Genomic DNA, 16,559 nt, shown 5'->3' with positions numbered 1-16,559 from the left:
GCTGATGTCATCATTGACCTGGGCCCCATGATGATATGATGATCATATTCTATATTTGGTTCAGTACAGTCTGTTTATTGAAAAACTATAACAAAACAATTACTTATAGGCCATTATATACAGAAGGTGAGTGTTTACAAACACTTAAGGAAAAATAAGCACTGTCATTATGAATTCCACTCTGGCTTTAATCACAAGTAGCAGCAACGCCTAATTGACTGTGATCACTAATTGCTCATCATGCTCTATGCAGGCCAGGGCTATGCGTGCATCATAATTTTTTAATGTCACTAATGTGCGACAAAGTATACGGGCTTAAAGCAGCACTATGTAACTTTTTTTTATAAAATAAAAACATTAAAATAAGAAAACATTTCTTTATATAAAATATAAAGAAATGTGATACAACACTCTGTTTACAAGTAAAAGTCCGGTAATAAAAATGTACTTGAGTAAAAGTACAAAAGTATTGGCATCAAATTATACTTAAAGTACCAAAAGTAAAATTACTCATTATGCGGAATGTCCCGTTTCACAAGAATGTATTAAAATCTTTTGAAAATAGCTGATCTACAAGCTTGTGTTTTTTGGTGAGGGTACCTACCCTAGGGGACATGGGGAGAACATGCAAACTCCACACAGAAAGGCCCTTTAGCTAACCCCACCAGGGGTATGGGCACTGATGACGCAGAGGAGAGAACACATCCCCTTTGGGAATCAAACACTGTGAGGCGACAGCGCTACCGACTGCGCCACTGTGCCCCCTAAACACTTTATCTTGTTAAGAACATCTGTTGTTCCATGTTATACGGGTATATTATTATGTTAAAATGACTTTGGAACACTTTATCTTGTTAAGAACATCTGTTGTTCCATGTTATACAGGTATATTATTATGTTAAAATGACTTTGGAACAGTTTATCTTGTTAAGAACATCTGTTGTTCCATGTTATACGGGTATATTATTATGTTAAAATGACTTTGGAACAGTTTATATTGTTAACATCTTGCAGTACCATGTTACATATTTTATACATCAAACTGGTTTTATATCATACTGAATGAGGGTTTATCAATAACAGTGCACATAATTATTGAATGCTTAAGAATGGGCAGCACCATGTCAGAACAACTGACCCATATTCTGTTATTATTTTTAATTCTTTATCTTTGGAATGTATGTATTTAGCCGTGGACCCCCCTCTCAAAATATTTTGTGCCAGGGGCACATGGCACATTTACACACAGTTACCCTGCATTTATTAGTGATTATTGTGCCTTGTATAAATCTCTTACCCTGCATTTACTGATTATAAGATAATTAGATAGAAAGGATTGGTCATTATAATAATGATAATAAACTTTATTTGTATAGGACTTTTAAAAAACAGTCTTACAAAGCACTTTAAAAAGCATAAAATGTAAAAATAAAAACTATACATAAAAAAACTTTTAAAACATTAATAATAAAAACATGATTTCAAAGCACTTTTCGAAAAGTGGTTACAAATTGCTTAATTAAAAACAAGACAAAACATTCAAAAGAAAACCAGAAGAAAGAAAATTCAATGAATATCAATAAAAACAAACATTAAAAGGCCCAGTAGGTAATAAGCATGGATAAAAGACAATCAAATAAAGAAATTAAAGTAGGTTTTCAGAGGAGATTTAAAAGAGATGACAGTGACTTTGCTGCCTTAGATCCTCAGGAAATATTTTACAAAGCATATAGGTTCCCAGACCATAAAATGTCCTAGAGCAGCCTGTGGTTCTCAAACGTTTCCATGTCAAGGACCCCCAAATTTGGCTGCGCCCCCCACAGAATTAAAAAATATCAGACGTACAAGCTTGTATATCTGCAATGTACAAAATCATAAAATGATTGTGATGCTATTAACTAATTCAGCTGGGGACCCCTTGGAACCCCCCCAAGGGGCCCTGGGGGTCCCCGGACCCCACTTTGAGAACCACTGTCCTACAATACTTCTGAGATTACCCGTTGAGGATTATTGCTATGTAGACCATAACAACACATCTTCAAACGTGTTACAAAAGTCCTCATGGAATGTTTGACACAGAAAGATTTGGATTTTTTATTTTACAGATTTCTAGATATAAAAAACGATATGATTGTATAAGCCTACTGTATATATACAACATGATATAGTAATTATCATCATGGTCTTGTGGAGCACCCACCTGCACCAATTATGATCATTAAAGTATCACATACATATTGTAATTAAAGGGGAACGGGGAATGGGGATCAGTAAACAAAGAAAACAGGGACTGCTATTCTCCTCTGGGTGTTATGTGAAACCTAATGTAATACAATTTTTGTTCAAAACTGTCATGATTAAACTGAAATAGTCCATGTGATCACTTTGGAGATCTTGAGGAAGCGATGCTGCTTGCTCCATAGACACCAAATACAAATAATCTTTAAGCCAGTTGTCTATATAGAAACAATTCTGTTACTCGCTACTTTCCAATTACTGTTTGAGAGAAAGGTTCATCCAAGAAAATTATAATAAATAATAATAATAATAATAATAATAATAATAATAATAATAATAATAATAATAATAATAATTTAACTCGTCACACTTGATGTATAAAGGTGACAGTCAGTCCCCACAGTTATGCCAGCATATAATACATTATTTCCAAGGTGATTTGACATCTAAACCATCTGTCAAGTTGGGTTGCCCTACATGTTTCTATCCAAGGACCTGAAACAAAGTTACAGTAAACATTTACAGGATAGAACGCCACTTTTCATTAACTCTCTGGTCTCTGGATTATATGATACTCAGCATTACCTCCACGTCCATTATCAAAGCGTTTCCTCTTATGTAGACTCAAGCCTTCCTGATGATTCTGTAATGGAAAATGAGTTGAAAGACAATTAGAAGCTTTGCAGAATGAGGGTCATATTTGAACAGTTTGATGAATCTGTTGGTGTATTCACCTTGCAGTTGGTTGCCATAGTTTTGTTGTTCACCGACTTCAATTCCCATTCCATCTAAAAATTAGAAATAAACGAAAAAAAATCACAGATATCTCTGCTTACTGGAAATGTAAAACCACATGGCCTAAAAATATGAATAACTCTGGACAACAGTGTTGCATGAGAACATTTAAACATTAGATACTGTACCGTTTTCATAGTCAGTAGATCGCTTGAGTACTTCATAAAAGCTTGTGTCGCCTAAAGGTAAACAAATACACAATAAAGTGAATGAATTAGTAGGTAGAACAAACACTGAACTGACTGACTTTAATGTACTTCCAAAAGGACCACTCATGGTTTAATGAATGAAAGAGATTTATGTTCAGCTATGACCTTATAATTCATTTAAATTCAAATTAGGAGCCGTTGTCCTAGTCAGAAAACATGTCAGAAGTATCCATAACCAACATGATTGGTTCAAAGACCGACCGTGCTGCAGTGGGAGGTACACATCATCAGGAGCTCCACTTTGATTGGTGTTCTGGTAGTCAGCTGAGCCCTGATTTGTTCCCTGAGACTGAACGGGTCTGTAATTAAAAGATAACATTATCGTAAATGAAGCAGAAAAGAAGATGGAATCTACTGCTGTCGTGTTGATGAATAGACAGAGATCAATACTGTACTTACCTGACACAACCTGGATCTGTAAATCAAATAAAAATACATAATAACATAAATATTTGAACCAAATTATTTGAACCAAATACAAACCTACAGGCATAATTGTTTGTCAGTTTCTCTTTCATGAGAAAGCCTGTCAATGCGGTGGTGACAATGTCACACTGTAAACAAAACTGTCCTGTCAACAGAACAATTGACAGAAGGCCATGCCCTCTCAAACCACTGAGAAGTTACTGTACTCAGCAGGGATCGATAAAACATTTCTAACAAATCAAGCGATACACCAGAACCTGAAAAATTACATTCCTAACATTCATATTCCACATTAAAATGAAATCAAATTTTACAATAATTGGATTGGATCTTTAAAAAGTATACTGTACCATTTGTATTGTCATGTGGCTGTTGGATCACTTCATAGATGCTGTTGTCACCTAAAGGTAAACATAAGCATTAATGTGGTGCTTATTTTCAAACATGGTTTCAATTTAGTTAATTGTTCTTCTAATTAGGAAATACACAAAACAAGCTGACTTTAATGTGCTTCCGAAAAGAACACTTGCGTTTTCATAAATGAAGACGCATTTTTAAATTATAATGAATTCAGATTCAATTAGAATCAGTTGTCCTTAACAGAAGAACTTGCAAGAACATGATTGGTTCAGAGACTGACCGTGCTGCAGTGGGAGGTACACATCATCAGGAGACCCAATTTGATTGGTGTTCTGGTAGTCAGCTGAGCCTTGATTGATTCCCTGAGACTGAACGGTCCTGTAATTAAAAGGTAAATATTTAAGTAGAAAACAAGATGGAATCCACTGCTGTCATGTTGATGAATAGACAGAGATCAATACTGTACTTACCTGACACAACATCGACCTGTAAATTAAAAACAATTAGATTAACAATACATATTTGAACCTTAATATTGTTATGCCGTAGTACTCAGTATGATGTATGGAGAGTTGCTCTGTGATTATAATCTGACTACAGACATAAAATAAGATAAGATAAGATAGGATAACGTTTATCAATTCTAAGGGGAATTGGTTGACGGTAAACAGCAGCAGTCGTTCTAGATACAGAGAAAGCAAGAGCAGCATGTAATAAAGATCACAATGAAAGAAATATATCAAATAGATAAAAAGAGATGATGGCAAAAAAACAACACTATAAAATCTTATAAATAACACAATTATTACAAAATAGTGTTTGTGGTCTGTTAATGATAATATAAAAAAGGTGACTAAGGTACAGAACAACCTCAACCTCCTCGGTATGTTTTATGGAGAGTTGTTCAGTGATTATAATCTAGATGTGATCCATCTATGTAGTCGTTCTCACCGTTGGATGTTCTGTATCGACACAGCAGGACCAGAAAGATGGTCAGAAGAATCACAACAAGAAGTCCTACAATCAGTCCAATTATAAGTAGAGAAATCTGTTCCACAGGCCCAGACACTGAAGGATGAAAACAGCATTTGAAATAAAGAACTCATTTTAGCATTTAGTCTACACACACTTTGACAGCAATGGAAATTGCATTAGAACAACTCCCTTTTGCTTGTAGGTTGTAGTGTATGTATGTCCCAAAACATGATTCAACTGCTGTTATAAACCTGGGAGACCACTGTCATGTCTGTTATTCTGTAATAATTTACAAACAAAGCTGTAAAATGTTATTTCTTTCATATAATTAAGACATTTTATTTGTTTAACTTTAAAGGAGTAGTTCACCAAAACATGTCTTATTTTCTATCAAAACCCCATGAAGCCTTGAATTCATGGAGATGTTTTTGTTTTTGTTGCATTCCTGCTACAAATATCAAATATATACAAATATCAGTACACTCACATGCCACTGCCATCCAGCTCTGTGGTGACTCTTCTCCAGAATATTTACACTTGTATAAGCCCTCATCAGACTTAGATACAGCAGGTATAATCATCTCTCCATTGGTTTTAGTTTGGACCAATTCTCCATTTCTATAAAAGTCCACATTGGAGAGTGACACGTCTCTTTCATGTTTGCAGCCAAGGGTCACAGAAAGTCCCTCGGTCACAAGGTGAACAGGACTCACCAAAATGACAGAACCATCTGCAAAACAGTTCATCATTTTAAAACAGTCCATGATGTTAGGTTTCCAACTGAACAAATACAAAAGCATGTTTATAATGAGTTGAAGGAATGCTGCAGTATTGTTAGGTATAGTGAATGAAGGAACTGGACTCACCATGTACTGTGATGTTGACAGCATTGCTGTACTCTCCCAATCCAGACTCACACCAGTACACTGCACTGTCATTTGTAGATACGTTTCTTATCCATGTAGATTCATTCATTAAAAGCCCAGATGATAACTCCTCCAATAGATCAGTGTGACCCTTCACTTTCCATTCAGAAGAGTTTCCCTCACAGCTCAGTGAGATAGGCTCGGATATGAAGTGCTGAGTTCTGTTAGAACTCACTGTGAGAGAAGCTGAAGGATGAAGCACTAAAACACAACACAGGATCAGAGGTCAAACAAAGAGCACTGTTACAATGGCAGAGTGAAATAAACTCAGTCAGTCAGTCAGTCAGTCAGTCAGTCAGTCAGTCAGTCAGTCAGTCACTCACTGAGGGTCTGCGGTTACCATGACTCAGAGAATTGACGCCTCTGCCCTGCACAGTCAAACAGAAATCACAAACCTTTAAAACAGAAATAGTCTATGTAAGTTTAATTACACAGTCAGTGGGGCAAACGCAGTCCCCACCAATATTATTTACGATTCTGTGCTTATCGGTACATAACTCGGACGGCGCTGAGTCGACTAGCAGACCATCGGCCGGTCGCCGCGGGCACTCGCGCCTGGAGGCGCTCGGGCGCGACTCCTCGGCCTCAAGGTCTGCTGAGTCGGCGCGCCTCTGTCATGGTCAAACTTTATTTTAAATGGAACTCACAAAGCCTTAATAACATAAATAGTTTATGTAAGTTTAATTAATTGCAAAACATGACACCTCTTATTCAAAACAGATGGCGAATGCACCTTCTCTTTATAGGGCCTACACAGATAGTACCACAAACTACCTGTGAGGCCTCTTTGAATTGAATCTCATAGTCAGCAGTCAGTCAGTCAGTCAGTCAGTCAGTCACTCACTCACTCACTCACTCACTGGATCTGTCCTGAAGGTTGAAGGCTAGAAAACAACCTAGAAGAATTAAATTATAAATGATGAATTATGAGTCACACTCACCACCTGACCACACAAACTGAGGTTCACTGTCCTCAGTGTAATAAACTGGGTCTCCTCTCCCAGCTTTACACACATATCCTCCTGTGCCTGTAGGACCATGAATGATGTAGGAACTGTCTACAGTCCCATCAGGTAAGAGCTCATAAGTGTAGGAGTTGTCTGATGGTTTAGGTACAGCCCTGTACCAGTAGAACCCCCAGCCTTCAGATGATTCTTTAACATCACAGCTCAGAGTCACCGAGGCTACAGGACTCAACCATGAAGGAGACAAACTCAGAACAGACTGGGGTTTGGCTGTTGGAAACACATTTCTTGGAATTATATATATAGTTGACATGATCTGTTATTGATGCTTCATGCAGTGGAAGTTGCCACACTCCAATTCACAATATTTCCTTTACATTTTCTATATAAAGGAGATCAATCTGACTTACCTGACACAGTCAATTTAACAGCATCACTCCACCCTGTTGAAGACTGCTGGTCATTTTTGCCACGACCCTTACACATGTAGACACCACTGTGATAAACGAAGGCCCTGTTGATTCTGAATTCAGCCTGGTTTTCTGGTTTGTATGAAGCTGAGCTTGATGAGAACCATTCATACTTCCAGTCTGTGTCACTTCTCCCCAGTATCTCACACTTGAGAGTGATGGTCTCTCCCGTGAATATGTGAGACCAACTGGGCTGCAGGATCAAAACAGACCTGCCCTCTGTTCAAATAAAATACAATCCAAATTAGCATAGAAAATGACTGCTACAAAACTTCACTTTCACTACAGGAAATAAACAGGAAGTGACTTGTGGTCCAAGACAAACAATAGGAAAGCAAGACCCGCCATCTCTGGTTTACTTCCTGTATCTGTGTGATGTAGTTGGCCGCTTCTTTAGGAGACCAGAAGTAGGTTGTGAATATTACTGAACTAAATATGGGACGCATTCCTCACAAGCCATACATTTCCAAACATTCTGAAACTAAAATGGCATTTCTCAGAGAGACGAATCACGAGAAAATCTACTTTGTTATCAACCCTTTTCTGTCCCAGCAACACTCTCGCAAGATCTAGCAACAGTAATCACAGAATGTTTGCAGGATCTGACGTCAGATGGCGCTCGTCAGATGCGAAAATTGCTAGTGGGGAAGATTAGGATGGCGGATCTTCCTAAAATAATTTGTTGTGGCCATTCTTGTAATTACCTGTATAACATACTGTAGCATGTGCTTTGCTACTGTTATTAAAATCAGTAACCATATTACCTGATCCTGACTTATTCTACTTATAAACAGTACAAAACACCATTCAGCTTAGCCCTCAGCCACACTGTAAAATCATTTTTGTCTCACTTTTTTTAGCCAAGCAAATGAAATGACTCACCAAGTGTGTCTATGGTGACTGCATTACTGTGTTCATTGTAGCAAACTGGTTCTCCTCTCCCTCCTCTGCACCAGTAAATTCCACCTTCAGACACATTGATTGGTCCAGTAGAGTATTGAACACCATCTTGCATGATCAGTGAGTCCTTGTTATGTTGGTACCAGTAGTAGTTCCATTCAGATGAGTCCCCCACAGAGCAGCTCAGTGTAACACTGTCCCCTACAGGTATGTCTGTATGGTCAGCTTTCAGTATGGCCTTTGGATCTGTTAATATAATTAATATATTTAATATGTTTTCTCACCAATCGCAAGCATCAAGAGATTTCATTTGTCGACTAAAGGGCCTTACACAATACACACTGGAAGCTTTTTTTTTTTCTGTGTGTCTAATTGGCCAGAAAATATATTTCTCTGAACTCTTTGTATGTGTCATGAGTACATCCACACAGAACGTGAATATTATGCGCCGTAAAGTAACCGTTTCTTCGAAACAGGGTCGATTTTTCGCAGCAAATAAAAGCATCAACTTGAACGAGGCATCAACCAAATGCCTAATTGTAATGCGAAAATATTCCGCGATGGATTTCCTGATCATTTATTCTTCACGCTCCTGGCGTGTATAAGGAACTTAAGTGTAACTTAATCAACTGTAGTAGCCACTGGCGTGGATGATGATAATAGGCTGCGTTTCTTACATGTCCTCTCAGTTCCCAGCAGGTCCTCGCTCTCCGACTCGTCGGGGTAGATGGCGGTGACGGACACGTCGTACGGTGTGTCCGGCTCCAGGTTCTCCAGGAGGTGGTTGATCTCGTCGTTGTTCAGGATCGCCTGAGGAGGAAAACATGACGAGGTTAAAATGATATGTATGTGACCGCGGACCCCCATCTCAAAATATTTTGTTCCAAGGACACCCAGAAGCAAAGGTTTGAGTTACAAATGTTTGCTTAAAATAATATATACATTCAAAGATTTGCACAAGTTTTCAAGATTTTTCAAAAATAGCCAAACTATAAAATATGGTTAAAGTGATTAAAATGATTGTGAAGCTACATGACAAATTTAGCTGGGGACCCCCTAGTATTCCCTCCAAGGACCCCTTACATATTGGAAGTTGTTGTCTCCCTTCTTGGTCCAGCCGATACGGTACAGGGCCACGTCGGGGGCCCCGTGCTCCCAGTGGGCCCTGAAGCTGGTCTGCGTGGTCTCCGTGAACCGCAGGTTCTTGGGAGCGGGAACCACATCTGCAAATATAAAAAAGGGAAGGAAATGAACAGAAGGCTCAATGGCTATTTTAACATTCAGGGTTTTTTTCCCAACCCCTAGTATCTAAGGCCTGTCACAATTATTACATAATCACCTAATCGCAATTATAAGAGATAACCGCTGTTCTCATTCAAAACGGTCTTAAAAACTCACCTTTCTGGAGGCAAAAAGAGGAGGTAGTACCATTTTCCCGTTAGACAGACGACCCCCCCCCCCCCCCCATTTTTTTGTACATATGTTTTTGATTTTTTTGAGAGTATGTTTTGCCCCCTGTCCGTCCGTCCGTCCGTCCGTCCGTCCGTGTGTGTGTGTGTGTGTGTCCCCGTTTGTGAACAGCTAATCTCCGGCACCGTTGGCTTGATCGCAGCGAAACTGTGCAGACAGACTCCCTGGATGCCAATTCAGAACCTCTGCCCCAAAGTTTCACATGGGCCTGTTATAGCGCCACCAGGAGGAGGCTTTTTCCAAAACACATGTTTTGACAGTACTCCTACAGATTTTGTCCAAACATCACGCAAATCGGTACACAGTATCTCTATAGTCATTAAACAAAACTTGTATTTCAGATTTTTCATATTCCATCCTGATTGGCTAAAAATGGCTCCGTTTTGAACAAAATGCCTCAAATCATGATCACAGCATGCAATTTCCCTGATTTTTTTTTACCTATAACTGCACCGATCTGTATAAAACTTTGCATACGCACTCCCTAGAGGCCAAGGAAAAACCTTTGCCCTGCATTGTTCACATCTGCCTTTTATAGCGCCACCAAGAGGCCGACTTATGTAAAACCATTTTTTTATATTACTCCTTCACATTTTATCAAAATTTCACACAAATCGGTACACATGATCTCTATAGTCATGTGATCAAGACGGATCTGTTTGATTTTTCATATTCCATCCTGATTGGCTAAGATTAACATCTAAAGTTTGCAGTAGTGGCTTGTTTTGAACAAAATGACGCAAATCATGAACGCACCGTCTGATTGCGGTGAAACTTTCCAAGCACATTCACACTATGTTAAGGAGCAAATGCCACCCTTTTAATATTGGCCTGTTATGGCTCCACCAGCAGGTCAAATTTAGCAAAACACATTTTTAGAACAAAATGCCTCAAATCATGAATGCAGTGTCCGATTGCTGTGCACGGCCTAGGAAGAAATGGCACCCCTTTCACATTGGCCTGTTATAGCGCCACCAGGAGGCCGCTTTTTCCAAAACATATGTTTTGACCGTACAGATTTTGTCCAAACATCACGCAAATCGGTACACAGTATCTCTATAGTCATTAAACAAAACTCGTATTTCAGATTTTTCATATTCCATCCTGATTGGCTAAAAATGGCTTCCAAAGTTTGCAGGAGTGCTCCGTTTTGAACAAAATGCCTCAAATCATGATCACAGCATGCAATTTCCCTGATTTCTTTTTACCTATAACTGCACCGATCTGTATAAAACTTTGCATACGTGACATTATTGCATATAATCGTGACAGCCCTACTTAGTAGTATCCCATAAGAGCAGAATGGCCGGCGTGTGAATATGTTCAACATTTTTGGTTTTTTTAAGCCTTTACCCGTGACGGCATCTCCCAGCATGGGCTGACCAGGACCCTCGTCACAGATGGGAGTGACGGCCAACCCGTACTCAGTCTGCGAGATGAGGTTGTCCAGCACCCTGGTGGTCACACCGCCGCCCACCTCCAGCTGTAGGACAAATCTTATAGGATTTTTTAAATTTTTCTGATAGCATTACCCCAATACAGTTTGGAGACTGGGATCAAAAGTAACACCTTTTACATTTTCCTTCATAATTCACAGAATACTTGAAATATACTGGTCATCTTTTGATTTAAGAAACATATATATGTGCCCTAATTACTAATACCATTTATAAGCTTTCACTAGTAAGGACAAGACTAAAATATTACTTTTAATGCAATAAGTCAGAGTGTTTCAATTGCACCCGTGACGGGGGCAATTATAACACTGTAAAGTCATATTAACACACTATTTCTCAAACAAAAGCACATCACTAAGTAATATGTATTTTTTTATAATTTTATATTTTACTTAAGAATGTTTTATATATAATTACAATTATTCGTTTTTTTTTTCCGATTTAGTTCTTTCAAATGTATGTCTATTTTCAATTTAAAGGTAGGGTAAGTGATATTTTTGGGTTAAAACAAAAAGTATTTTGTTAAAAGGTTAAAGCACTATATTCTGATAGTAATCATTGCTATAGAGTGTTTGTTCAGTAACAGGATTCTCCCCGTCTCTCCAGCTCTTTAATAAACAGAATACATTTTCCGGTAGGTGTCGAAATCTCAGCCAATCAGGAGAAAGTATCAATTTTTAAGCTACATTTTTATAGTGTTCCAGTTCCAATTGTGTCTGCTCATTTCTTAGTGTCATCACTTCCAATTTCACTTGTTTAATCTATATCCTGATTGAGTTCTCTATCCTGATTGGATCAAATTGGAAATGAAACTGAAACTGAAAAGAAAATGCATTTTCTGTTTTATAAAGAGCTGGAGAGAAAAGGAGACTCTTTTTACTGAACAAACACTCTATAACAATGAGTACTATAAGAATATAGAGCTATTTAACACTTATTTTAACCAAAGAAAATCACTTACCCTACCTTTAAATGTATTTTTACTTTGACATTTTTTGAAATATGTTCATTTACTAACATAAAAGTATGTAATCCCAGATAAAATCTGCTTGCATTGAAACACTTTGTTACAATTGACCCCGGTCACTGTGTTACAATTGAGAGAGGCAGAGAGAGGACCCTACTGAGCATGTACAGAAGAAGTCTCACCTCTCTAGCTTGTTTCTGACTAGAATTATTGAGTGTGTTACGTTTGCCCCCTGTTACTTTTGACCCCGGTCTCCTCTATAGCCAATGACTCAAGGGCTTCATGAATAATCTTGTGATCCCATCTTGTGAATCTTGTGATCCCCCCCCCCCGGAATGGGGGGGGGGGGGACTATTGAAGTCTGCCCGTAGCACACACGGGACACAAAACTTAGCACAGCTGCCTATTCATGATGCCACCAATTACGGTACCTTCATACTCTAATCATGAACCCTATTATCTCTATTCTGGGCATGCCATAACACTCAAACATTTGGGGGGAAAAACAGCAGCTCTACGTTGCAACATGTTGTGATCTTGTAGATCGTCTATTTTCGACGAAGAGATCTGGTGTAGAGGGATAAAAGGAGAGCGCCAAGTATAGACCCCTGGGGGACAATAGTCAACGTAGTATATCGTCAGTGTCCAGCCGGGACCAGCTAACTCCATTTTCAGTTTTTCTTTTTTTTTTTTCATAAATCAACGCTATTGAACTACATCTGTGTAATTTTTTTTAAAATAATAACATATGAAAAGTATTAAAAAGCGCCTCTGACGAAAACTCCTAACTCCATTGGACCCTCAAACTGTCCGTCAAAAACAAACAACTCCCCCCTCCTCTCAGGCTCTCGAGAAGCTCTGCTCTGTATGAGGCAGACAGGGAGAAGATTTTTCAATGCTTTTGGGAGAACATAAACTGGGAAGAGAAGAGAATGTATGTGCAAGGTTTGATAGATGTCACCCCAGTAAAGAGGAGAAGGGTGTCTTCACAAAGGTCATCTGCTCGTGTTTTCTTTTTAAATGTTAATGGACAGAGAATGAGTGTGTGCAGGAGTTTGTTTCAAACATCTCCAAGAGCTCAAGGAGATCATGCCAAAAGACTTTCACAGCTTTTATGACAATCTAAAGCACTAAGAAACACCCACCACACACACGCAACACACAACACACAACAGTGTGATAATAAAATGTTGATAGGTATATGATAGGTAAATTCAACTGTGGTTGTTATTGTTAGTGCAGTAGGCTACAGATTTGACAGATTCTATTTTTCATGAATGTATTTTGTATTTATATGCCATTTATTTATTGTTGGTGTGCCATGATCGCTTTTGTTAAATACATGATTGAGTATTGAGGCAGAATTGTTTGTTGCACTCAACTGTAGAAGAACAACAGTGGTAACAGTTAGATCCATGGTTGTTTACAATGCATGTTAAAATAAAAGTTGTTTAAGTACAGAATTCAGCTTGATCTATAGTATATGAGGATGGCGCTCACCATAAATAGCTGATCTCCAAGCTCACAATGCGTTGTGATGTGTTGTGAGCTTTGAGATCCATTGCCAGCTGTTCTTATCAATGATGGACAAAACCTCCTAACTCCACTTGCACTGGATTTGGGTAAAGTGGTGATAATATAATGACACATGCAAGTATCTGATAATATATAAAGTCACAATACCAAGTTTGATGAGGCAGTATTGCTTTGTTTTAAAAATATAAGGTTTTCTTCATTTTCTGAAAAATTGATATTTTGTTTTTCATTTCCTGAACAATTACCATTTTGGATTTAGCTGGTTCCGGCCGAACAGCAGAGATATAGGGTTTAAGCACTTAAAGGGATATTTCACTTTAAAAAAAACTTTGGGTCATTGTATGGTCTACTCAGGCTTTTGAATATTGAATATTTAAATACTGAATCAAGCAACTTAAAAACGGTCTGGGGGGCTAACAAAAGCCTGAGTAGACCATACAATGACCCAAAGTTTTTTTGAAAGTGAAATGCCCTTTAATATGTCTCATCCCACTCTTCTGACAAAGCTATGATCCACACACCACCAGTCTCGGTCCAATAGGAACACTCACAGAGGTCCCAAAAAGAAGATCTCACACGCACCATCTGCAGTTTCTATCATGCTGTCTAAGAAAATATTATTGAGTGATCAATCATAAGGCATAACTACTAATCTATCCCTCTCAGATGTAATGATTCACACAGACAAAAGATGAGCCAAAGCAAGGAGATTCACGGTTATGATTCTTGACATCTCACCCACTGCACCCATTCCACATCTTTATCTATTGTTTTGTCAGTGCAGCGCCAAAGAGCTCGAGCTGGAACGGATAGGTGTCATTTCTGGAAAGCTTCAGTTGCGCTGAGTCGATCGCTCTGTAGCTGTGTGTGTGTGTGTGTGTGTGTGTGTGTGCGTGTGCGTGTGCGTGTGTGTGTGTGTGATATTGACATAAAACAGGTGCACAGAGTCTAAAAAAACAGCTCAGTGGCCTTGTGGGGAAAGTGTCCGCCCTGAGATTGGGAGGTCAGGGGTTCGATTACTTGGCCGGGTCATACCACGGACTACAAAAATGGGAGTCAATGCCTCCCTGCTTGGCACTCGGCACCAAGGGATTGGGGGGTAAGTCCCTGTGACATACTAGCGTCATGTCCAGGGTGCACTTGTACATTAAGACGCCTCACGCCAGAGAAACAGAAGATATGGGCCACACGGCTTCCAAGCTTGTAGATGTTTGCCTACAAGCTTCGTGCCGCATTGTGACCCATAAAAATTGGTCCACGACCCAAAGATGGGTTCCCATTTCCCAACCAACTGTTTAAGAAACGGTGTACCACACAGAATATAAAAAGTCACCTCTTTGGCGTCTGCGTCCTCATACTTGTAGGTGATGAGGTATCTCCGGACGGAGCAAGGCGCCGCGTCCCAGTCGAGCTTCAGGGCGCTGTGGGTGACGTCAGTCACCCTCAGGTCACCGGCTGGGGGGAGGGGCACTGTACAGGGAACACGACAGATCCAAGTTAGGGATTGTTAGGCTTTGGGTGTTAGGGTGCAAAAGTATCCCCAAGACAAAGAAGAAAAATCTGTGAAGTCAGTTAGATCACAGTAGATGTGATTGAAACCTTTATTTATTCTCGAAAAGAGCATTGAGGTTCACCCTCATTTGCAATGCTGTTGAGATTACAGAACAAGAAAATTTGTAAATTAAAAACAATCACATGTTGAGGTAGGGAGATGTAAGATTAAGTTATTAAATTGTTAATTTTTAGCTCGAGTTGTAAGGTATTCCATGAAATAGGAGCATCAAAGCATTAAGCAGTTTTCCCAAGTTCAGACAGATGGAACCTCGAGTCTAAAGCCAGTCGCTTGAGCGGGTCTGGCGAGTGCTTTTTTTTCAAACTAACAACAATGTAACGTATGGCGGTAACTTCCCATAGCCTTACAAATAAACTGGTACCAGTTCTCCTCTCGGAGAGGGAAGACCAACCTACTCTGCCGTAGAGGATACAATGGTAACGGCGATCACAGAAGAAATAACTGCTCACTTGTGTGACTATCAAACAGGCACACACTGCAGTTAGACCAAATTACATTTAATAACACTTCATTATCAATCAAGTATATGCATGGTTATTGTCACCCGTTAATTAATACTCAAAGAGTACAGTATGGCTGGTCACAGATCAGATACTTATTGTTATCGACACCACTACAAAGATGTGACCTCATACAGTAGCAACAAATACACTACACGATCATTTACAATTACAGTTTACAATTACAATTTACAATTATCATTTACTGTACATTGCATGAACCCCAGTCAACAAACAACATTGTAAATAGTCACATAAGCAGAGTCCAAAGACAACAACGCAGTACTTCAAAGAGGTTAGGAGTCTGCTAAACATCATGTCTACCGTCTGTCTGAACAACATGCAACATGCATCTAAATAGCATTCTTAACATTTGTGGTCAAGCAAAATAAATCTAACTGACAAAAAACCTGAATAAGTAACCAACATTTTCATGCATAGTCAGTGGTGGAAAGTAACTAAGTACATTTACTTAAGTACTGTACCTAAGTACAATTTCGAGGTATTTGTACTTTACATGAGTATTTCCAATTGTCAATACTTTTACTTCTACTCCATACATCTCGGATCCAAATATTGTACTTTTACTCCACTACATTTATTTGAAAACTTTAGTTACTAGTTACTTTGTAGATTTTGATTATTATTACAAAACATACATTAACCTCTTCAGCCCTATATACATTTCGGCCATTTGAAAATAGCCGATGTACAAACGCAGAATGCGTCTCAGCGCGACGCATTGTGAGCTTGTAGATAAGAGAAAAGATTTTTATACATTTTATACATTTG

At 38.8% G+C, this 16,559-nt stretch overlaps 1 protein-coding gene across 1 annotated transcript; it reads right to left on the bottom strand.

The window, feature by feature from the left end:
* Positions 1-3,637: 3,637 nt before the first annotated feature.
* On the bottom strand, positions 3,638-16,116 carry LOC308101329 (Fc receptor-like protein 5; the record flags this gene model as incomplete). Its single annotated transcript, XM_080450753.1, has 15 exons — positions 3,638-3,657; positions 4,019-4,069; positions 4,309-4,406; positions 4,499-4,514; positions 4,980-5,096; positions 5,491-5,733; positions 5,870-6,130; positions 6,871-7,164; positions 7,305-7,583; positions 8,247-8,510; positions 8,942-9,074; positions 9,348-9,487; positions 11,088-11,217; positions 15,028-15,164; positions 16,092-16,116. The coding sequence occupies 15 exons, from the start codon at positions 16,114-16,116 to the stop codon at positions 3,638-3,640; spliced, it is 2,208 nt and encodes a 735-aa protein (XP_080306879.1).
* Between the last annotated feature and the right edge of the window lie 443 nt (positions 16,117-16,559).

Source organism: Gymnoscopelus braueri, assembly GCF_963280865.1.
Source record: "Gymnoscopelus braueri genome assembly, chromosome: 15".
NCBI classification, from domain to species: Eukaryota; Metazoa; Chordata; class Actinopteri; order Myctophiformes; family Myctophidae; genus Gymnoscopelus; species Gymnoscopelus braueri.
This window is presented reverse-complemented; position numbering and strand designations above follow the sequence as displayed.